This window comes from Balaenoptera borealis (assembly GCF_965194805.1).
Source record: "Balaenoptera borealis genome assembly, chromosome: 12".
Classification (NCBI taxonomy): domain Eukaryota; kingdom Metazoa; phylum Chordata; class Mammalia; order Artiodactyla; family Balaenopteridae; genus Balaenoptera; species Balaenoptera borealis.
This window is the reverse complement of record NC_138869.1, coordinates 50,182,416-50,205,573: the sequence shown is the minus strand read 5'-3', so window position 1 is coordinate 50,205,573 and position 23,158 is coordinate 50,182,416. Positions and strand designations below refer to the sequence as shown.

At 55.3% G+C, this 23,158-nt stretch overlaps 1 protein-coding gene across 1 annotated transcript in view; it reads right to left on the bottom strand.

Moving 5' to 3' along the window:
- Positions 1-5,675: 5,675 nt before the first annotated feature.
- The window catches only part of VIPR1 (vasoactive intestinal peptide receptor 1), a 30,759-nt gene continuing 13,276 nt past the window's right edge, over positions 5,676-23,158 (bottom strand). The window contains exons 4-17 of the mRNA XM_082345829.1: positions 21,821-21,942; positions 19,184-19,426; positions 17,735-17,881; positions 17,448-17,650; positions 17,122-17,228; positions 15,631-15,734; positions 15,073-15,205; positions 12,346-12,499; positions 11,751-11,811; positions 11,480-11,546; positions 11,019-11,110; positions 8,021-8,150; positions 7,748-7,789; positions 5,676-7,095 (exon numbers count right to left, since the gene is read on the bottom strand). Coding sequence (XP_082201955.1) covers positions 6,904-7,095; positions 7,748-7,789; positions 8,021-8,150; positions 11,019-11,110; positions 11,480-11,546; positions 11,751-11,811; positions 12,346-12,499; positions 15,073-15,205; positions 15,631-15,734; positions 17,122-17,228; positions 17,448-17,650; positions 17,735-17,881; positions 19,184-19,426; positions 21,821-21,942 — 1,797 coding nt within the window. The 3' untranslated portion in view covers positions 5,676-6,903. The remainder of the gene's footprint in view (positions 7,096-7,747; positions 7,790-8,020; positions 8,151-11,018; positions 11,111-11,479; positions 11,547-11,750; positions 11,812-12,345; positions 12,500-15,072; positions 15,206-15,630; positions 15,735-17,121; positions 17,229-17,447; positions 17,651-17,734; positions 17,882-19,183; positions 19,427-21,820; positions 21,943-23,158) is intronic.

Here is a 23,158-nt window from a genome sequence, read left to right as displayed (position 1 = left end):
CCTCTGCCTTGGTCGCTGCTTGGAACTGTGCACACAGTACGTGCTCAGTAACTGTTTGCTGAGTGAATATGATGACGTTAATACTTTGAAAATATTAAACCGATAGCATTCTCATCCGCTGAGCCCTGAAATCGTATTCCTCTGAAGGCCCTCCACCAGGATGACTGGGGCAGGGTGGGGTGGGTGAAGCCATCTCAAGGAGAAGAGAGGATGGAGGGGGAAGGAGGAAAGCCCAGCCTCAGCTGGTGAGTGGTGGGAACAGGAGGGGATGCACCTCTCAGACGCATGTCCTGGTATCATCCTCTGGGATGAAATCTTGAAGGGAAAGAAACTGAAAGCTGAAGATAGAGGGGGCGTGTGTCCCCCTCTGCATTGGAAGACGGCCCCCCAGGCAGCCTGTGGCCCTCAGGTGGCCCTGCAGGGTAAAAACGGTGGAGCTACAGATTTGATGGCAAGAAGGTCGGAGTGGGCGTCTTCTCTCAAGCCTCCCTCCACTCCCAGAGGCCTGGAAGCGTCCAGAAGTTCCTGTGTGCGCCACAGGGCATGGGGAAGGTGGCTGAGCTGGGACTGGTGGGCCTGTCTCAGCACCGCCGGGGCCAATGCTGAGGTGAGAGCAAGTCATCCCCAGGGCCGGATGGAGGCACGGCTGAGCCTGGAGGGGTCTGAGGAGCCAGAGTGAGCTGAGGTGGGACCCCAGCCAAGAGAACAGACTGTGAGCTCATGAGCTATGAGCGCCCGGCCACCATGAGTGTCCACCAAGACCCTAGTAGAAGACCCTAGCCCTAGCTTTGTGCCAGGCTCCGTTCTCTCCTGCCAGGAGGCCAGCCGTATTGGACTCTGCCTTGTATCCTCTTCACCTACCTTTGCCAGCTCCTGCAGGAATAACGGGACCATCCCCCATCTCAGCTGTCCCACACAGCTCTCGCTTTCTGCCCCAGTCCCTCTGGAGTCACCGTGTAGGATGCCTGCAGGGACCCGCTTACACTCAGGCCCGCCCAGCCTGGCAGTGTGAGGGCGTTGCCGCGGGCAGACCTTGAGGTGTGTTCTGCCCACTCCTCAGAGGGTCCCAGTGGGACACGAGTTCCTGTTGGCAAAGCAGTGACCAGTTCAATAACCCACCTTGATTTTGGCTTTCTCCGTTTCCCTGCATCACACTTCTCTGTTCCCTGTTCCTGTTTCCTGGTCACAGGCTCTGCTTTCTGGGGACTCGGGCTACAAGGCCACCTGAGCCTCTGTGCTAGAAATTGCCTATTGGCACTCGGCTTCCCTCTCTGGCCCCTTCCATATTTCCCTGTGTTGCAGGGGCTAGAAGGCTAAAGACTACCTCTCCCAGGCCCCCATGCTGCTGGGGATCTAGATGCAACTTAGAGGGAAGCGCTGTGGGAGAGAGTTGGAAGGCAGAAGGGAGATGGAGGCCTTTCTACCTGCGGTGCGGTGGCTGCCGGGTGGGATCTGGCAGACGTGAATTTTTGCAGCAGCAGGACGCTTTGTTCCTTCCACTTCCTTGTCACCAGTTTAATGGATGTGCAAGTAGGAAACTGACAATAATTTCCTACAAGGTGGCAACTGGGGTGGTGTGACCATGAAGCTAGGTGTGCCCTATTTTCCATTTCTCCAAATCTTTATACATTTAATTTCCTGCTTTTTTTTTTTTGACATCTTTATTGGAGTATAATTGCTTTACAATGTTATGTTAGTTTCTGCTGTGTAACAAAGTGAACCAGCTATATGTATACATATATCCCCATATCCCCTCCCTCATGCGTCTCCCTCCCACCCTCCCTATCCCGCCCCTCTAGGTGGTCACAAAGCACTGAGCTGATCTCCCTGTGCTATTTTACATTTGGTAGTGTATATATGTCCATGTCACTCTCTCACTTCGTCCCAGCTTAACCTTCCCCCTCCCCGTGTCCTCAGGTCCATTCTCTTCGTCTGTGTCTTTATTCCTGTCCTGCCCCTAGGTTCTTCAGAACCACTTTTTTTTTTTAGATTCCATATATATGTGTTAGCATACAGTATTTGTTTTTCCCTTTCTGACTTACTTCACTCTGTATGACAGACTCTAGGTCCAGCCACCTCACTACAAATGACCCAATTTCGTTTCTTTTTATGGCTGAGTAATATTCCATTGTATATATGTGCCACATCTTCTTTGTCCATTCGTCTGTCGATGGACACTTAGGTTGCTTCCATGTCCTGCCTATTGTAAATAGAGCTGCAGTGAACGTTGTGGTTAACTTCCTACTTTAAATCTCTTTCTGTGCAAAAGACCTAGAGTGTTTTCTCTTCCCTGCACTGACCCATGACTGGTTTGGCTTCCTCTCCTCCACCATCTACCACATCACCAGGCTCAGATGGAGGGAATCTGAAAGGCCACACACTTACCCAAAGAGACGTCCAAAAGGAGATTGAGAGTCAGACTCTGTTGGTTGCCTACTCAACAACCATCTTCCCTTAACAGATCAATCCTTCTTCCTTATCAGATCAACTTCCCTCTGGAAGCCTGGTCTCTCTTGCAGCCAGGGCTTGGGTGTGTGACCTAGTCCTGGCCAAGGAGCCTGAAGAGAGTATGTAGAAGGTGGGTTCTGGGATAGCTTATCTTCCTGACAAAAGGAGACACACAGGAAGCACTCTCCTCCCTGCCAGTGGATGGAGTTCTGTGAGAACATGATGCTTGGGGCAGAAACAGGTGCAATCAAGAGGGGATAAGTCTGCGGATGAAAGTCAACACATTGAGGATGGCAGAGTGGACAGGTAGAAAACATCTAGGTCTATGTTGACATTATTGAACCTCTGAATTAACCCTGGAGCTCCCTACTTCTCGTGGGCATCACCCTGGCAGGACCCCTTCCCTCTGGGCCGCATAGAGGCTTGTTCAGAGCTCTTCAAAGTTTTTTCCATGCCAGTATGCTGGGCTTAGAGATGCTGGGATCTCTGGGAGCTGGACTGGGACTAGGGTGAGGCAAGTGAGGCACTGTCCTCGGATGCAAAATTTAAGGAGGGTCACAAAAAACTCAGTAGGTAATCAGGATAAACGATATTTTACAGGACCTAAATTCCCTGACCAGGGATTGAACCTGTGCCCCCTGCAGTGGAAACACAGAGTGAGTCCTAACCACTGGACCACCAGGGAATTCCCTTTAATGTAATATTTAAAAAAATCAAAAGTAATGTAAAAATACAAAGCGAACAAAAATGTCAAGATTTTTACATAAAGACGATGAAGATTCAGGGTCACCAGCCAGGTCTGCTTCTATGTTTCTACACAGGGCAATCCCAGTGAATGTCACCTATGACAATTCATACAGTGAGGCAGGGTTCTGGGACTGTGAGAATTGGGTTCAAGGCTGGGCTGTACCAGTGACTTGCTGGCGATCCCAAGCAAGTCCCTTCCCTCCTCTCTGGACATAATCTGCCCTGCGTGGGGGCTGGGGCATCGCCAGGATGGCCTCCTGACCCATCCTCCTCATCCCCATGGCCTGCAGACGTTACTGTCCCTCTTTCTGGGAGGCTGTGTCCTGGCTATTAATATCTCGGCCATCCCTGGCCTGATCAGGGTGTTTCATGACTGCCAGCTGTGGCTCCGGCCCGCTCCCCCGGGAGAAATAAGAGGAGTTGCTGTTCCCACATGGGGGTGGGGGGCGGGCCTTGCTCATTAAAACAGGACCCGGGCAAGTGATGGGGACTGAGGCGCTGAGACCAACTCTTCACCCCACCTGGCCTGGCCCACCAGATGGAGGTGCCTGGGGATACAGACCCCCTGCACCCCACCCCCCCGGGGGCTGCCCTGGTCTCCCTAACTCCTGCCTGGGCCCTGTTGCCTTAGGTCAGTTTCCAACAGCCTTGGGACTTCTCCCCAGATGCCCCACAGACATTAGCTTCAGCATGTCCCAAACCAGGTCCTTCCTCACCTGGATGACGGACTGGCATCTTTTCCTTGGCCTGTCCCCAGGGCCCTTCTCAGCAGCCCGAGTGGCCTGCCCCAAACCCACCCTCATCCCCTTGGCCTCATTTAAGAAGTCCCCCCTGAATTCCTACTGCAAAGGGCTCCCCGCACCTGCTCACCTCGATTCAGGTGTCCCTGGCATCTCTCATGCTCCCTTGGGATCTGGAGACTACTACCTGGTCCTCAGGGACCGCCCCTCACCTGGGAAGATGCTCCCTAGCCATTCTACTGGCAGACTGGTCACCCTCCTTGGGCAGCCTGTCCCCTGGAGTGGCAGGAGTCATCCACATGGTGGCCGTCTGTGCCAGGATGGTGAGGGGCTACTTGTCTTTGCCTTCCCAGAGGGAGCCCACCTGAGTTAACTGGGCTTTGCCCTCAGGGTCTGGGTTCAACCTTGGTAAAGGGTCAGGGCCTAGCCTGTGGGCAACCAGAGGTCTGGTTCCACCTGGGGTCACAGCCGGGTCTGGGACGGGAATCACTGCCACAAGGTCAGGGGCCTTGGTCTGAGGGCCAGGTCCTGGGTCTCCTTAATCCCAAACTGTCCCTGGGGTCATCAATCCTGTGTCCTCACCACTTCCTCTCTCTTGTATCTTGTTCTGAAATGGAGCTGAGGAGAGAGGTCTGCCCTCTGTGTCAACTGGCCTCCTGGGGAGGGGCCCGCACTCTGGGAGCTGGGAGCTGGGCTGGGACTAGGTATTTGGGCCCCTAAGGCCAACCTTGGTGATGTCCTTGAGGCACCACCAGGTGGCAATAGAGATGAGCCGGTCTGGTCTGTGCCGGGAAAGGCAGGAGAGGGACCGGGGAGCTGGAGGAAAGAGGGGCTGCAGGAGAAATTCTGCTCGTGGTCACCCCTATTCCACTCCCATTCCATGCGCAGCCTGGGATGTCTGCTCATGACCTCTGCTGGCCAGGGACAGTGTCTCACCTTCTCCCCATTCCTGAATGCTCCCCACTCCCAGGGGTTGGGGGGTGGGGAGCTTTTCACTTCCTGCTACCTCCCAGGCGGGGCCCCACTCCTGTCCTCCCTTTTTTGTCCCTGTCTTGGGTCTCTCTCTGTTTTATTCACTTTTTACCCTCCTGGCTGGTAACTCTGCTTCTCCCCAGACATGACTCACTAATGGTGGGATTTCAGGCACGGTGGTGGATGGGCCAGGTCCAGGCAGGAAGGTTGCAGGAAGGGGAAGCCAGGGAGGTCAGCTGGAGCAGTGGCTTTGAATCCATCCCTTGCTGACCAGCGTCATCTTCTTCGCCCTGCAGCCTCTGTGTCTAAACCTTTCTATTCGCTGTATTGTCTCTGTTTTGGTGACATCTGTTCTGTCCTCTATCTGCCACCTCTTGGCAACATGGTCATCTCACATGTGCTCCTTGGGCGCAGGTACCCCCATGTAACCATTTTTGGAACCGAGGGCAGCTCTGTCAGCTGATTTGTATAAATCCAAGAATAGAACTATCTCTTCTTGGTTGGATTCAGGGGGTGGGAGGACACTATGAGGATGGGGTATAACTTCACCACACTCAGAGGAGAGAGGGTACCACTCAACAAGATGTGAGTTGAAAGCCCTTAGAACTGTGTGTTCCTCACATGGAAGCCAGAGGGGTGGTGGCACCTGGCTTTAGTGATGTCTTGGACCAGCCCTTCTTGGAATGGGGGTGGGGGGCGTGGCCGCAAGTTGGAAGCTGGTCTCCATTTTAGCCCACATGGGAACACCAACCACCAGGAAAACCAAGCGAATTCAACCCAGTGTTTATTGTTGCACAAGCCTGTTTGCAGTCCCAAGGGGATCTTCCAGCTGGGGCGTGGGTAGGAAGCCGTGTGGCCACAGGGGTGCAGGGCGGACACAGGACATGACAACCACCAGTTTCTTGTCCAGATGGGCTGGAGGACTCCTCAGCCACACTCCAGGGAGGGTGGGGTGGGAAAGGGGTTTGGGGGATGGTGGTAATAACAATATCAGTGGTGATACAAATAAGCAAGAGGATCCAGCTTGTTACAATATATCAAAGGCAGCAGTTAAGAGTCTGTGCTTTCCCTTTCCCGTCAGCAAGATCTGAGTTCAAATCCTGTCTGTGTGACAAGATGAGGTACCTGCTCTCTGTGAGGCTCACTGTGAAACAGGGACAGTAGTGCCCGCCTTGCTGGGTTGCTCTGAGGATTAAGGGGCCCAAGAGTGTACATCTCTGAGCCCGGTCCTAATAGTTGGCCAGCCAGGGGCAGCTCCCACAGCCCCTAGGGATTGGTAGGGCTGGTGGCTAGCTCCTGAAATTGTTCCAGCCATCCCGGGATGACTCCACTTTAGCGGGGACTATGAAGATAGCTGCCCTCCCCAAACTAAAACCCCTTGTTTACAACCGCATCTGCCGGAGGCAGAAAAACTCATTCACCTTGAAGAGCTGGCAGCTATGAGGAGGCACTGAGGGAGGGGACCGCATCTTTGGAGAGATGCCTGAATGGTGATGCTTAACCCAAAGGAAACTGACAGCAATGGTGGAACTTCAGGCACTGTCGAGGTGGCGGTGGCAGGTGACCTTTCGGGGCAAGACCTCTGTCCCCTCAGATCACACCACGTTCCCACATGCATTGTCAGGGGATAGGCGGTGGCCCTCCTCGGATGGGTAGTGAGATCTACCAGGGGGTGGAATCAGGTGAGAGTATGCAGATTTCTTGCCCTTAATGGGCAGAGGGGGCCTTTGGGGGCGGAGTCTGAAGACTGAGCTCCACCCCGCATCTTCTAGGTAGGAGCTCCCAGCCCTCCCCCATCTATGCGTCCTCGTCTTCCAGGCAGGCGCAAGGGCAGCGTTCTCCAGGGGCTTCCGGACAGTGAGCTGGGGGTGCCCGGGCAGCCTCCGAGCTCAGGGCTGGGGCTGACCTCGCCTGGCAGGCCTCTGCCCCCGGTGCCGCGCGGGGTGGGGGGCGGTGCGGACGGGAGGGGCCGCCCACCCGCCTGGGCACCTGGCGGTCAGACCAGGGAGACTTCGGCCTGGAAGCTGGAGGAGCGGCGCGCGCCGGGGCTGACGCGGGTCAGCATGGAGACCTGCGTGCTGCACGTGGCTCCGCTGCTGCCTGCTGACGGGGGCTGGTATTTGGGGTCCCAACACAAGACGCCCTGCAGATGCCAGCGCCGCCACTTCCGCCGCAGCTCTGCTTGCACCTGGGAGAAGGGAGGGTGGTCAGGCCCGCCCCTATGAAGCCTCCTGCATTGCTGATTGGGCTGCACTCCGTCTAGGGTGCGTGAGCCAGACAGTCACAGCATCTTGGGGAATCTACCTTGAAAGGCCAGATGCTACCTTGGGCAGTGCAGAGATGGGACCTTCTAGGGGCCAGGTCAAATCCAGGGATTGGAGTCGGGGGAGGTGGGAGCCAGAGAGGATCAGAGAATTCAGTCCAGGGAGGGAGAGGTATGCGGCCCAATCTCCTGATCCCTGCCCTCCAGCTCACTGGAGCTCATCCAAATAGATTTCTGTGCTTTGTAACCAGGGCTCCACAGTGACTCAGCCTTCACTTCACCCATCCCCACTCACTCTGCACACAGCCACCTAACACAGCACTTCTAAAACTCTGATGTGCACATGAATCCCCTGAGGTTTTCTTCAAAGCAGATTCAGAGTCAGCAGGCCTGGGGTGGGCCCAGAAATCAGCATTTTAAACAAGGTCCTAGGTGCCATCACTGATTTACTAGTCTGAGGACCACACTTGGAGTAGCAAGGTTTGACTCTTCTTTGCACATATCCCGTCAGGGGTTTTGGACCTTGGGGCTACCAGAGTTCTGTTCCTTGACCCCCCAAGGTCTGAGAAGGGCTTACCTCGCCATTGAGGAAGCAGTAGAGGATGGCCACCACAAAACCCTGGGGAGGAAGGGAGGGGGAGAGGTGAGGTTGACAGACCCCGGGAGCCCCAAACCCTGCCCCACTCCTGTGTTCCCCTGGTGAAACAAAGGACTAAACATACAGTTGGTGCTTAATAAATACTTATTGCAATGAAAAGATTGGAATCTAGCGGCAAGAGGCCAAGGCCCCAGGTGAATTTCCTCCCTTAAAGCCCAGAGAAGAACGCAGCCTTAAGTCCACAGTTCATACCTGGAAAGACCCCACGACGAGCTCAAAGACCATTTTCACTTCAGCCTTAAAGTTGTCGGGGAAGAAGGCAAACATGACGTAGTGCACTCCAAACAGGGGAATCAGCAGAAGGGTGGACTTGGCCAGCCTCCTGGGGGCAGGGGAGGGGCAGGCAGTGGGTATGGGTGTCCACACATGTGGGCACAGAAGACGGAGACAACGACCAGGATGTGTGAGGATAGACTGTTGGTTCCCATCAGTCCTATGTCCACAACTGTTTCTGTTCCCTATCTGCAGTGCCTATGACCTCATGCCCCCTGGGCCTCCTCCCTTGGACTTCCAGCTCCAGTGAAAGAGGGACAAAGGGAAGAGGTGGTTTTACCAGAACCCAAGGACAGGGCTACCTGGAAAGGGTTGGGATTCTGATGGTGGAGGCCTTAGTCAGCGCTAAAATCAACGTGGGAGGAGTCCCTTGAATGAGATGGAAACATGTTGAGAAGGGCTTCTTGAATGACCTTGAGCCACAAAGAGATATAGTCAATGCCAGAGACCATGCCAGGGTCAATGCTGGAGCCATGAGAGAAGGTCTGTAGCTTCCCTCCCCTTTGTCCTATCTAATCCCCTTCCAGAGCCTCCCACTGGTCAAATTTAACTAGAAGTCAGTGGATAAAGAATCCTAGCAAATGTAGCTTGCAAGGAGAGAGAAACCCCTCTATTTTCACTTTCTGGAGGAGAGAGTATAAAGGAGGGCCAGGGCTGAATCCCGAGGATTACGTGTAATAGTGGTATTTCAGGCTCTATGGCCGCTAATGGGGATAGTTTCTTGAGCAACAGGAGATCCTGGTTTCCCTTCCCCTGGTCTCAGTTTCTCCAATCTGTACAATGGGGCAAGTGTATGCTCAACATGGTCAAGTAATAGAAGTGCGGCCCACTGTAAACTTGGAAGCACTTTGGGTGCTATGAAATACAGTGCATTTATGAGAGACCAATACTCTACTGGAAATGAGGGCATTTGGGAAGGAAGGTTTTGTAATTGGGTTGCTGACCACAGATGCCCAAGGCCACTTGGGAGGATGACGGGTGCTCAAGTTTGTGTCTGGTCACCAGGGATGACTCAGGGTCAACTAGTAAAGCCCTGTCTTTGGCTTCTCTGCTGTATCCACTTCCCCAGGAGTTGCCACCTTTTCTGGGATTACCCCTTTCCCCTCCCCCCCGCTCCCCACACCAATACACGCACCCCCAGAATTCTCTGCAGGACCAGCTCCTCCTTCACCGGCCATGTGTGCTCAGCAGGGTCCACAGTCACTCTAAATGAGCTGCCCCTTTCCCATGGAGCAGAGCTCATCCTGGTTCAGGCCTCCCAGCCACTTGACCTCATAGCTGGTCCAGGCAGTGTGAACCCACAGTTCCCTGGCTGCGAGAGGTCTGAGGAGTGAGTGTGTCTCTGTCTCTGTCTCTGTCTCTCCTGCCTTGGCAGTCAGTCCAGGTAGGCCTGGCCCTGGGCCTGAGGACCCACAGCAAACTGGGGGCAGAGGAGCTGGCCTTGCCCCTCCCACTCCTTCCTGGACCTGGTTCCCAGCCACGCCAGTATCCCCGAGCACTGCCCACCGCTCCTTGACTGCAAACCTATCCCACGCGCCTGAGGCTGACAGATGGAGGCTTTCTTTAAATTGAAGGCTTGTGGGGAGGTAGAGAGTGGGAGCTGACAGTCTCTCCGCGGGGAGCTCCATCTCCTACTCCCCCCACCCCTTCTGCCTGCCGACAGCTGTTCAGTTTCCACCTCACCCACGTGGACCTGGTGATGACCGGCTCTCTTTGCCTCAGATTCAAGCCCTTTTGAGCAGCTGTATGTTGGGGAAAACAAGGCCCCACAGGGAAAGTAGAGGAAGAGGGGGCACAGGCCTGATGTGCTACCCCCTGGCAGACTGCAGACCCCCGCAGGGCCTTCCTTTCTCAAACTGGAAGGGAAGCTCCACCTCCACACCCCGAGGGAGGAAGTGCTGTCACACCAGGAACGGGAGTCTTAGTCTCATCAGAGAGAATCACAGGATTCCAGAATAGAATCCTAAATCCAGCAGCTCGTGACATTCTAGCCAGGAATCTTAGAACCACAGCACAGATTCCCCAGGAGATTCGCCAGGCCCAGGAGAACATTCTGGATCACAGGACTGGAAGGTCCCTGTGGGACACCCCAGGTTTGTCTTGTCTGTGCAGTGCTGATAATCAATCTCCTGTTCCCATCTGTGGGCACACAGACCGACTCACACTCCCACAGCCACCCCCTTCATGTTTCTGTAGTTCTATCTTCCAGCCTTGTTGTTCTCATGAAACCCTGCCTGTTCTCCAGGCCCCCCAAGCACAGGAAGAGCCCTCACACCTTTCCAAGCAAGGATATGACCCCTGTCCCACAGACACCGTGCCCTCCCCCTGCCAAGACGATGTGCTCCCAAACCCTAGAGGAGGAGGGAGTATGTGTCAGTTTCCTCATCTGTGAAATGGGGACAATTTAGAGGAGACTGTACAGATGAAATGAGATGATGCTTGGAAACCCCGTTGCACACACCTGGCATGTAACCTGTGGATGCCGTTACTACTCTCAGGGAGGACTGAGTCCCGAATATGGCCATTTCCTTGGTAGACTGGGGGCTCCCCCGGGGCACGCATCTACTGTGCCCCTTTTCTGTGCCAGGCCCATGCCAGGGACTGGGCACACGGTGTGAACAGGACACAGGTTATCTACTGTGTTCTTGAGCTCCCTGGCTTGACAGCAGATACACAGCGGGGCCGATCACCTGCTAGGTAAGTCATGCAGGAGAAGCAGACCTGGGACTCATGGGCCTGGTGAGGGTGGGACTGGGCAGGGGACACTCGTGCACTGAGCCAGGCCATGGGGGCAGAGGTGGGCAAGAGCAAGGTGGCTTTTTGATGCTTCTGGAGGGGGACTTCCAGGGGACGTGGGATGATTTGTGGACTGGGGCTGGGGATACCGGGAGAGCCGGGGCCCTGGGCCCATACTCACGAGTATGGGCTGCTGTCACTCTTCCCGACATCTGGGGCCCGCAGTTTGTGAACCAGGATTCTGATGATGCGAACAAAGAGGATGAAGTTCACCTGGTGGTTGGGGGCCGTGGTCGGGTGGTCAGAGAGGGGAGGCAGGGTGTCCAGCCCCCTGGGCTGATGGCCTTCTTCCCCAGGGCCCAGCTATCCATCCATCTTACCTCTCCCCTAGCTCTTCCCGCTTTGGGAAAGTCATCCAGGAACTCTCCCTCACATCCCTAAGGGCTGGGCCTCCCAATCTGCTTTCTCTACTCTAGAGGAAGAACTGGTGGGGAAAGGGATGGGGACAGTCCTGCATTAGGCATTGGGAAGCCTAGGGTTCAGTTCTGACCTAGACACGAATTTCCTGTGGGACCTTGGTCAGTTGTCTACCCACTCCGGGCCTCAGTCTCCCCATCCCTAAGTGGTGGGAGGAGGCCTTACCAAGATGGAGGCGAGGATGGGGGCCTTTATGATCCACCACAGTGAGGAGATGATGGTATCCCAGCATCTGGGCAGGGTACGGTGGGGGAGAATGAGAGAGATTGTCCTTGGCCAGAGAGAGTCAGCAGTCCTCCTGTTGTCCCCGGCTCTGCCCCCAAACCCTTTAGAGACCACTGGCCCAGAGTCTGTTCCTCCATGGTCCCCCTCATCCACCCGGGGGATCTGCCCCGAGTGACAGCAGCCAGGAGGAGGGGGCAGGGTGACAGCTCACCCGTAATCCTCAAAATGGATCCTGATGATGGTCCACACCATGGTGAATGTGCTGGGTACCCCTGTCAGGGCCAAAGGAGAGAGAAAGAGGAGAGGGTGTGGCAGGGAGAGAGGGAGATCAAGGAGGAAGAACCAGGAAGAGGCAGGGAGAGAAAAGGGTGGGTTTCCAACGTGGCCACCTATGGTGGCATATATAGGTAGTTCAGTGCGCAAAGATGCCTCACTGAGGGGGTGACGCTCTAGGTCCGAGGGACTGTGTCTGCCTAAAGGGGACTCGTTTTCTCATTTTGGCAGAGGCACTGTAGAGATCAGCAGCGGCCCTGTGTGTTTCAAGGACTGGAGGGGAAATGGAAGGCTGCTCAGAGAACCTGCCTGTCCCACAGGTCAGCTCGAGGTGCAGCTGCAGCCAGAAGGCACCTGCCCAGGGGTCAGACAGTTGGAGGACTTTTATCAACCCATGGCCAAGTGCCTTGCAGGCAGGATCTGCAGCCCAGCAAGACCTAAGGCGGCAGGCTGGGTTGGTACCCACCCCCCTAATGAGCTCCCCAGGCTTTGCCCCCTTGTTCCCAGCCTGGCAGCCCTCCCTGGTACCATACCCCAGCCGATGAATATGTACCCCCAGAAGTACTTCCTCTCGGAGAAGAAGGAGACAGCAAGCAGGGTGTGCAGGTAGAGGCCCTCCACCAGCAGCCAGAAGAAGTTGGCCATGACACAGTACTGGAATAACACCACGGCTGCCTTACAGCCCACCTGCAGGGGGAGGAGAAGAGGGGGCCTCAGTGGAGCTAGCAGGGGCCCCTGCCTGCCCACATCTCTGTCTGGGGTGACAAACAGGATTGCAGTACAGCCAACTTACTCTCTTAGTTATTTTTGTATTATTCCTTTATAAATATACTCAGTGGTTTTCCCATTATCCCTAATTTTAGATCATCTGATGCTTTGGAATAAGCTTGCAATTTTAATTATCCACCCATCAATTTATCATCTATTCATCTTCCTATCTATATATCGATCCACCCACCTACCCATCCAACCATCCACCTACCCACCTATCTATTTATCCATTTACTTACCCACCCACCCACCAGACCTCCACTGCCAACTCACCCATCTATCCATCTACCATCCATGCATCCATCCATTAACTATCTATCTGCATCCATCATCTTCCATCTATCAGTCCATCCACACACTCACCTGTCTATCTCTCCATTCATCTACTATCCACATACTAGACATCCACTACCAACCCACACACCTAGACATCTATCCATCCATTCTTTTATCCACTTGTCCATCAATCTGCTCATCCGTCCACCCACCAATATACCCCCACCCATGATCTATCCAATTTTTCTTACTTTATCCATCTATCCTTCCACTTAGTCATCCACACACTATTTACTCAGTCATCCAGCTACCAACCCATCCACTTACCATCTCCGCTACTCATTTATCTTATTCTTATTATGATTGAAGGTAGCTGGAAGACGTATGAGGGAGAATTCTTGCTTGCATTAGCAAGAATCCCTTGAAAGTGTAGGGATATGGGCTGTGGACTGTGGAGTGGGGTTTAGATGGAATTGTTGGGGGAAAGATGGGGACGGAGAAGAGGGAAGAGGAGGGTGAAGTAGAAGTTAGGAAAAAGAGGAGAGTGGAGGGATGATCATTCCTCCTGGGGGCCAGAGGAGCTAGAGGAAGAAGGGGTTCCCCAGGCAGGTGAGGACAATGGAGGAGTTAGGGAGACCCTTGGGCAGAGCAATCAGGGGCTCTGGGCAGCCCAGCTTGCATGATTAGAAGGTCTTCTGGGCCACCTGTCCTCTCCCAGAAACTATCTGCCGTTTCAGATTGAGCCCAGATACCTGTAAGCCAGAGCTTAAAGCCACCCTCCTCCAGGAAGCCCCCCTGCTTTCACTCCTCCCTGTACCCAGAACACAGGTTCCCACCCTTTCCTCCTGTGCCCTCGGCTTTGAGGCACCCTCAGAGAGCAGCCTAACCTCCTCTCCCGATGGTTGGAAAGTCCTTCCTCAGGTCTTACTTCAGTCCCTCCTGTTACAGGCACTCTGTTTCCCCCACCTTCCCTCATCTGCTTTACAGCAAGAATAACCCAGCTCTTTAACAGGACAATTATCTGTGCTTCTCCTTGCCTTAGAAAAGCTTCACAGAGCTGCTAATGAATTGGGAAGCTCATTTCCACGATTGTCCTCAACAAGTGCGCTGGAGGCTTCCGGCTGCTCCCCAGGCTGCGGGTAGGTCTGAGCCCTGCTCCCAGGCGGGATCATCTGAGGCGCTCTGGGAATGGCCAGGGTGGCTCCCCTGGGTGTTCCCTCCCCCTTGTCGAGATGTCTGAGATACCACCATCACTCTCTAGAGAAAGTCACTTCTTTTTTTTTTTTTTGGCCACACCTCGCGGCTTGTGGGATCTCAGTTCCCAGGTCAGGGATCAAACCTGGGGCCTTGGCAGTGAGAGCGTGGAGTCCTAACCACTGGACGGCCAGGGAACTCCCTGGAGAGATTCACTTTCAATTTCACTCTCTGGGGAGAAGGTACTTCTGACCCCTGAAATAATGCACTGCCTCTGAGGTCACTCATGAGGCAAAAACTCACTGACCACAAGGGACGAATGGGAGCCAGGGCTGGTCTTGAGCTCTCTGTCTCAGCTCAGGGGGCACTCAGGGAGGGGGCCCTGAGCACAGAATCACCTGGAGATGGATCCCTTAGTGATGGGCGATGAATTCCTTATATGCTCTCTTAACCTCCCTTGCCTAGGAAGGTCCAGAGGACTGAGGGCAGGGGAAGAATAGAAGAAGAGGAGGGCTGTGTGGGTTTGGACTGGCTCCAGAAGGCAACGGGGGGAGTAGGAAGGCGGGCACGGTGAGCAGAACCATGGGTATGAAGATGGCAGAGAGGAGGGATGGAAGGAAGCTTGAATGTCCTTGCACGATGGGGAAACTGAGGAAGGGATTTCCCTAAGGTCACACAGGAAGTTAGCAGCAGAGGCGGGAAGGGGGCTGTGGGCTCTGGCACAAAGTGTACCACTTTGCACCCAGGAGAGGTGTTTCTCATTGGCAGGAGTGGGTGTGTGAACTCCCAGATGGCCAAGCACCATCTCCTGCTGCTGGGAGGGAAGTGGGATCCAAGGAGCTGGCAGGCAGGGTCGGATGGGGGCCATCTTTGGAGAGAGAGAGAGAAAGAGAGAGGGAGAGAGAGAAAGGGACAGAGAGAGAGAAAAGGGGAGACAGGAGGGAGGCGAGGGAGAAGAGGAGATTCAGGTGAGAGATGGCAGAGGTGGGCCAGGGAGGTGGGCCTGGGCGGGTCCTCACCGAGCCCTTGGAGCAGTGATCCGACTCCCCGCCGTCGAAGAGGGCCAAGTCTTTGATGAAGACAGCGGTGGCCCTCAGGATGAACGATATGAAGAGATGCATGTGGATGTAGTTCCGTGTGCAGTGGAGCTTCCTGTGGGAGGTGGCCAGATCTGGGAGGCCGAAGGGGCCTCAGACCCCACCCCAACCAACACGTCCAGTGCTCTGAGGAAGGGTAGGGCTTATAGCCTCTGAATGCAGACCCCACCCTGAAGGGGGGCCCTGTCCCCAGGTATCCTACCCATGTGTGCAGCCTGGCTTGCAGGTGCCTCATTCCAGGGCACAGGCCCCGCCCTCTGGTGCCCTATCCCCAGGTACAGGGCATCCTGTGAGGGATGAGGCCGACACAGGTGAACGCTTCGAGCACCCTGCTGTCTCTATTGGAGGCTGGCCTGGCGGGGGCGCTGGGGCAGGACTGTGTGCTGCCTGGGAGCTGACAGCGGTGGGGGCAGAGCAAGCCTGGGTGAGGAGTGACCTGGCTGGTCTGCTCTGAGACCCGTTGCAGGAGCTGGTCCTCACCTGAACAGGCTCAGGATGGCAGTGGCGACCAGCAGGGTGGCGAGGGACAGGCTGTAGCCGACGGTGTAGCCGGTCTTCACAGAACTGTAGAACATTGTCTGCTGCTGCTAGAGGGAGGTGGGTGAGGATCTTGGGTGGGGGTGGGGGGACTCACCTAGGGGGTGTTGGCGGAGGCGGGGTGCCCTATGTATCCTGCCTCCCATCCCTGCCTTGGCAGATGAGGAGGCTGAGGCCCAGGGCTCCCAGGAGTAGCTGAGTGGCCCCTTCCAGTCCCCAGAGCCCCTTCCTCCCTGGTTTCCACAGATGAGACAGGACTGCTTCCCAGGGTGGGGCGGGGGTTGAATGGCCTTTCTCTGCTCCTTCACAAGGGAAATGTCAGTGGGGGAAGGAGCGAAGACCCCACACGACCCATTGGTCCATCCATTCATTCTTCAGTCACGTGTCCAACAGCCCTTCTGGGCCAGCTCTGGTCTTGGCATCCTCAAGCACAAGACTGCTTGCCCTTCAGAACCCCCCCCATGAGGCCCTCTCGCCAAGTGGTGAGGGATGGACAATGGTAAAGAAGACGCTAGGGGGAGAGTAATTTCTCATTTGGGACTCTCAGAGGCTGGATTTAGCAGGAGGAGGGCAATCTGGCCTTTCTGGGGAGGAGGGACAAAGCTGGACACCAAGGGCTTCCTGCTGGCCCCTCCCCATGGACACACACACAGAGCCATGGTCACTGGGCAGCCCCTCCTTCCTCCCCACCTTCCACACCCTGCTGGAACAGAAGCCAGTGGTCAAGAAGGATCCTGCCCGAGGATCTGGTGGGCTTTTAAGGCCTCTGAGGAAATTGCTCCCCTCTTGGGAGGAGTGAAAGCCTTGTCTGTGAAGGGCTTCGGGGGTGGGACAGAGGTCATCACAGACAGACTACATTCACCCACCAAAGCAGAGAGGGGCTCCTAGCTTGGGACTTAAGTTATACTCCAGCCTCACCATCAGTATCCTTCCCTGGCTCCTGGCCCCACATCCTTACAGAGACCACCTATGCTTCACCTGCTCCAGGGCAGATCCCCATCCTGGGACTGAGGACAATGGTCCTGTCTCTGTCCCTGCCCCTGACTGGCTCCTGGGTATCTGAGGCTGGTTCCTTCCAGGATCCGCACCTCAGTTTCTCCTCTGCATGTGGCAGGTGGGATGGGCTCTGTCTGCCCTGCCAGGGCTGGATCAAGGCTCCCACGAGGGAGTGGGGTGGCCTGGCCTGGGGGTGCTGCTTCAGCTTTGATGCTGTGAGTCATCCTCCTGGAAGCCCCCTCCTGGACCCTGTCAGGGGAGCCAGAGGATGCGCCCCTGGGAATGTGGGCCTGGAGAGGGAGGAGGCTTGAGGAGGGCAGACCCTGGGAGTCCTGGCTCCGACATGGAAGGCAACCGCGCCCCTTGTGGGGAGAGAGTGTTAGGAGCTAGCAGGCCCGGGTACTCTAGCGCGTGTGTGTGGGGTGCACTGAGGCCCACCTCGTCCAAACTCGATGCGTTGTCATCCAAGCCACAGGCAACGGGGTAGGGCCCAGGCTCCAGGGGCGTCCAGCCCTCGTCAGTGCAGCTGCGGCTCACGTTGCGGCCTGGGTGGAGGGCAGGGGCAGAGAGGAGAGAGGTTGAGGCAGGGAGTGGGTAGGTCGGAGGAGTAGGCATGGGGCCTGGCTGTCTCTGTGCTCAGCCCTACTCTCACCCACCACCCCCCCCATGGCATCAGGCTCCAGCTGTTCTGACCTAGACACCCAGGGCATCACGGGGCAGCCTGGGGCAGGGAGAAGCACCTCCAGGGCGGCCAGGGGATGCACCAACACAGATGACAGCCAGAGCAGACATTCCTGCCCCTTGTCGTGTCTGAACCTGACCCCAGGTGCAATTTAAACTCTGATCCTTGTCACAGGCAGCCTGGATCCTTGGTGTGGAATGATCCCTGACCCTTGTCATGAGCTGAATGCTGACCCCCGTCACAGGGCCACGGATGCTGGTGTGGCAGATGCTTCCTTTGTCTGTCCTGTAGGTATAGACAGCAGCCTTCTGGCCGGGGCAAGGGGCCCAGGCCTGCCCAGTCCTCCTGGGTCAGCCTGCCTGGGCCTACGGGTCTGGGTTTCCTCCCACGCCTGGGGGCTGGGGGTTCAGATGTGCTGCTGGAGAGGGACCAAAGGTGAGGCAGGAGGTGGGTGGGCGTCGGAGGATCTCTGATAAGGGCACAGGTGTGAAGTCCTCACACACGGAGAAGGGGCACCTGCCCAGGCAAAGGCAAGTATGAGAATAATTGAGTGGCACACCATTGCAGAATCTCGGGGCTGAACCACTAAGGCTGGGGTTCCAGGACAGCGACACTGTCTGCTGTCCCTGGAGGACCAGGGCTGCAGAAAAGGGGCAGGACCACTGAGGGGCCATGTGAGGTGAGGGGTGACCCCAAGGCTCCCCACTCTCCAGGGAGGGGAGAGGCTGAATAGAAAATGGGTGAGCCAGAGAAGAGCCCTCTGCCCCCATCCCAGGACTCATTACAGAGGCACTGAGTCCAGGACACAGCCTTCCTGCCAGGCTTGTTGTGGGAGAGGAAAGGAGAAGGAGGAAGGAGGAGGGGAAGGAGGAAGAAGGAAAGGAGAGGGAGGGAGGATGAGGGGAGAGAGAACAGGTAGGAGGAGGAGGTAGGAGGATGAGGAAGAAGGGGGAGGGGAGAGAAGAGTAGGGAAAGAGATAAGGCGAGGCGATGAAGAAGAGCCGAGAGAGAAGGTGGGTCCTGACGTCCTTGCCGTCTAGCTCCTTTCTCACCTGCACCACCACCATCAGCACCACCAGCAGCACCAGCAGCACCATCAGCATCAGCATCAGCATCAGCATCAGCATCAGCATCACCATCAGCACCACCAGCAGCACCAGCATCAGCATCAGCATCAGCATCAGCATCAGCAACAGCATCACCATCACCACAACGCATGCTTTGAGAACTTTTCCCAGGTACACTGCACAGAGCACTGCAGGCATATTATCTTTTTGAAGCCCCTCAACCATCCAGTGGGAAAGTAATCCCATTTCACAGTTGAGAAGTAAGGCTCCAAGAGGCTGGTCACTTGCTCAAGGCCACATACATAGGACAGGGTAGGGCAGGTGTGGTCCCATAGCCTTCCCAGGTAACCTTGGCCCTCATCTGCACTGAGGTGACTGGGGACTTGTTTCGGGTGTCCAGGTGCAGAGCTGTAGGGGGCGTCAAGCCATCCTGAGCTCAGGGAGGGTCCCTGTGCATATGTTTAAAATTTCCAAACTTTGCCGTGTGCTCAGAACATCCCAGGTGATTCCCTATTCCCTATTTCTGTAAATCCTCCTGGCCACCATTTGAAAGAGGTTCTTGTCACCCTACTTTATGGATGAGGAACTGAGGGACAACTAGGGGTAGGGGGATAACTAGAAAGGAGCAGCCCATTGGGTCTCTTTCCTCTGTGAGGTCCCAGGGGTGGCAGGAAGGACTTTGCTGAGGAAGGGACCCTAGGCTGGGCCAGTTTCTTGCCCTGGTGGCCCACTTCTGCACAGGCCTCCCAACCGCACTGCCACAGGAGGCTCCCAGGGCATGAGAAAAATCTTCACACTGCCCCTCTGCACACCGGCCCTCCTCACCCCTTCAGCTTTCTCCCGTTGCAGCAGAGGGTGGGCCGGCCTGGAGGCTTCAGGCAGCCGCTCATCAAACTGCAGGCCCTCCTCAGCCCCAGATCTCAGGAGCTCACTGGGGACCCGGAGGCCATGCCCCTTCCCAGGCGCTGATTCTTGGGGGACTGTCCCCGACAGACTGGGGCAAGTAGGAAAAAGGGGACAAGGCCAAATCAGCCAGCCTTAAAGCGGGGGCACTAAAGCTCAGGCTTTGGGTTCCCCACTGGCTGGAGGGTCCAGGACTTGATGAGACCAGGCCCATGACATAGTGGACACCTGGGATTATCATGAATTAAGCTAGCGAGCCTGGGTGACCCATCAGCGTCTACACAGCAGCTTCACATGCTTTCTGTGGGAGCAGCGGGGAGCAAACATTTATGTGTTAAGGCTCGTGATCAGGAGTTACTAATAGTCCCATTGAAAGGGGGGATGCCAAGGGTGAGAGAGGTTGGGTGACTTGCCCATGGTCACACAGCAAAGAAGCAGCAGGCCTGGGATGCAGACCGAGGTCAGCCTGACTCCACATCTTTTTGGGCTCCCAGCAGCGGCTGAAGGGGGACCTTGTCCCTTGGAGCCCCGACTGCCCAGAGAGCAAGGGAGGGAAGGGGATAGTGGGTCATCTTCAGGGCTGGGTGGCCTCTTTGAAGAGCCTGGGTCTGAAGCCCAGGACTCCAAGGGAACTGCTCTTGAGATGATCTCAGTAGAAGTCACCATGGGACCCTGAGGATCAGCCAGCAGTCTCTTCCCCAGTCTGGGCTGGGGAACCGACAGACCCTGTGTGTGTAGAGGGGGATACGGAGGGTGCGAGAAAGGGCAAGGGACCTTAACCCTGTGCTGGGAGGGCCACTCCACATTCTCCCAGTCTCCTCCCGTTTGTCAGGTCTCAAAAAAGAAGTCACGGCCGCCCTGCCCCCTCTCCTCCCTCAGTTCTCCACGTGAAAAGCCCTACTCGGTGACTGGGGGTCGAACTTGGGGGTCATTTTCTCCCCACTCACCTCTCTCCTCTCCCCCATCAGTCATCAGGCCTGCCCCAGCTTCTCTTTCCTCGACACCAGCACCGACCGTCTCATCTCCCCTGGATTAGGTAGGAGCCTCCTGATGGGTCTCCCTGTTTTCCTGCCCCTCCAACCCGCTCCGCACCCTGAATCCTGGAGGGTTGTTCTAAAATCTAGACCTGATCGTGGCACTCTCTTGCTGAAATCCTGTCAATGGCGCCCCACCCCAGCCAACCAGGGCAGATGTCTCAGGTTGACAAGACCTTCTTATCTACGGCTTCACGTGATGCTGCGGGGAGGAGATGTCCCACAGACCCCATAGACACAGGTAATATAGACTGTGGTGTCTTCTTATCAAAATAGCCCTGCTACTTTTTACTCTTAAAAAACGTCTCTTCAAACATTTAATGGCAAAAACACCGCAGGTGAAAGACACGCAGACCACAAATAAAAGGACTAGACCTCCACAGTTGGGAGACTGGGATTGACATATATACACTACTATGTATAAAATAGATAACTAATGAGAACCGACTGTATAGCACGGGGAACTCTACTCAGTGCTCTGTGGTGACCTAAATGGGAAGGAAATCCAAAAAAGAGGGGATATGTGTACGTGTATAGCTGATTCACTGTGCTGTACAGCAGAAACTAACAACACTGTAAAGCAACAATACTCCAATAAAAAAAAATAAATTGAAAAAAAAAGGACTAGACCTCCACAAACATTTTGGTGCCTTGGTGAGCAATCTTTGCCTGGCCACCCCTCCTTCCCAGGCTCTTTACCCAGCCTGGCCAAATGATGTCTTTTAACTCTCTTCAGCTTTCCCTGTAGAACCAGGTCCCTTCCAACCCTTCCAGGGAAGACACTCCTTCCCCAGTCCTGTTACCCAGAGGGGCAGGAGTTGGGGTTGCCATCACTCCTATCCCACACTTCCCTTACTTGCAAACTTTCCTCTTTGGAATTGAGGCTCACACCTTCTTCATCTAGTTGCCCAGGAAAACACAGCCTCTTTCCTTTACATATTCAGCCCCTAGCCCAGTCTCCTATTTCTTGCCATCATTTTCAGAGGCTAAGGCTGCCAAGTATAGCTGCACAGGTTGTTCACTGCACAAGGGCATCTGGCTGATGAACACTGGGGGCTAAAGTGTACTTCATATTCAGCTTGTCACTAGGTAGGTTCTGGTGAGATGTTGAATCCACCTGAGGAAGGGCTGCCTTTCTCTCAACTGCTGAAAGGCTTGGTGTGGGCCCCCCTGAGGCTGGCAGCCTCGGGGTTAGCCAGATGGTGGGCTGCAGTCCAGGTTCTCAAGTGAAGGATCTGCCTTTACAATTCCAGCAGGGACAGAAGGAACAGCATCAGGAGGAATGCAATTAGCAGGCGCTTCCAGGGATCCCAGGAAAGGCTGGTTGCCAGGCTCTGCTGAAGGGAGCATTATGAGAGCTGCCAGAGGAGCTCACCTCCTATCTGCCCAGGTGCTGGGTCCCCCTGGAAGAGGGCTGGGTTAGGTGGGCGCTGGCTTGGAATACAGCACACCTGTGGCTGACCCTCAGGGAGGGCATCCGGATCTCTCCTTCACTGCTGAGGTCACAACACCGGGCACTGGGAGCGAAGCTGGCCTGCTCCAAAGAGACCATTTGGTCCACCTCCCATTCCCACTTTACAAATAGGGAAACAGGTCCAGAGGGCAAAGGCCACCTGGAGTGGAGAGACTTTCTGCTCATCCTCTGAGCCCTTATCTAGGTCCCATTCATCACCAACCCTTCCCACCCCAGCCCTGCTCCTCCCTCTGTCCTCCCCCAGCTCACCAAACCCATACCTGAGCGGGGCACACTCGAGTCCTAACCCCCTCCACCGCACCTTCCCGCTTCCCTCCTCTGCCCTGCTCTCCACCCGAGTCCAAACCATCATCATCTGTCGTCTGCCTTGGGGTTGGGTCTTCCTATTTGTACTCCTAGAATCCTCTCTTTTCACAGAAACCAGTTATCAGTTAAAAACCCCAACTGGACTGTTTCCGTCGCCTGCTTAACCCCTGCAGTGGCTTCTCAGTGAACGTAGGAAAAGCCCAAGTCCTGTCAGTCCTTAAGGCCTGCGTGGTCTGGCATCTGCCCGCCTATCTCTTTCCTCTCCTCCCTCCCCTGGGCTCCCTGCTCTAGCCACACTGGCCTCCACTGAGTTTCCTCAGGGCTCATCCCATGGGCTGTTGATCCTCTGAGCGATCCCCCCGCCAGGATCTTTGCGGCTCTTTCCCAGCCCAGGTCTTCAGACCGCAGCTGCAGTATTACCTCCTCGGAGAGAGGATGCCTGCCTTAGGTTGCTTCCCTCTCTTCTCTCTCCCAGCACCGCTTATCATTTATAATACATGCATTTGTTTTCTTGCTAAACGCCTCTCCAACTAGAACGTGAGCTCCCCGAGGACAGAGCATTTTATCCCTCTGCCCCCCACTGTGCTTGTCTAGCTCAGTGCCAGTCAAGATAGTAGGTGTTTAATGAACATTCATTGAATGAAAGGATGTCTTACTGTGTCATCTTTAATTACTGGTAGCAAGACAGCCCACTTCCTAAAGAGGTTCCCGCTTTCTTTTCTGCCTTATATGTGAACATTCACTTAAGCAGAACATGACAAGGTGTGTAAGAAAGGTCAGTTTCGCAAAGTCTGAAAGGTCATTGCCTCCGAGAAGTGAAAGACTCATTCATGGCCAGCCCCAAATAATGGGAACATGGCAGCCATAACTATCAGTCAATCAGTTATCAATTGCTGAGCAAATATTTAGTGAGACCTTCCCACGTGCTTATCTTTCTGTGAAGAGCTAATCGAATCCCATGAGTCCTTCAGAGAACTAATGTCAGTGCAACCTCTTCCAGGAAGCTGCC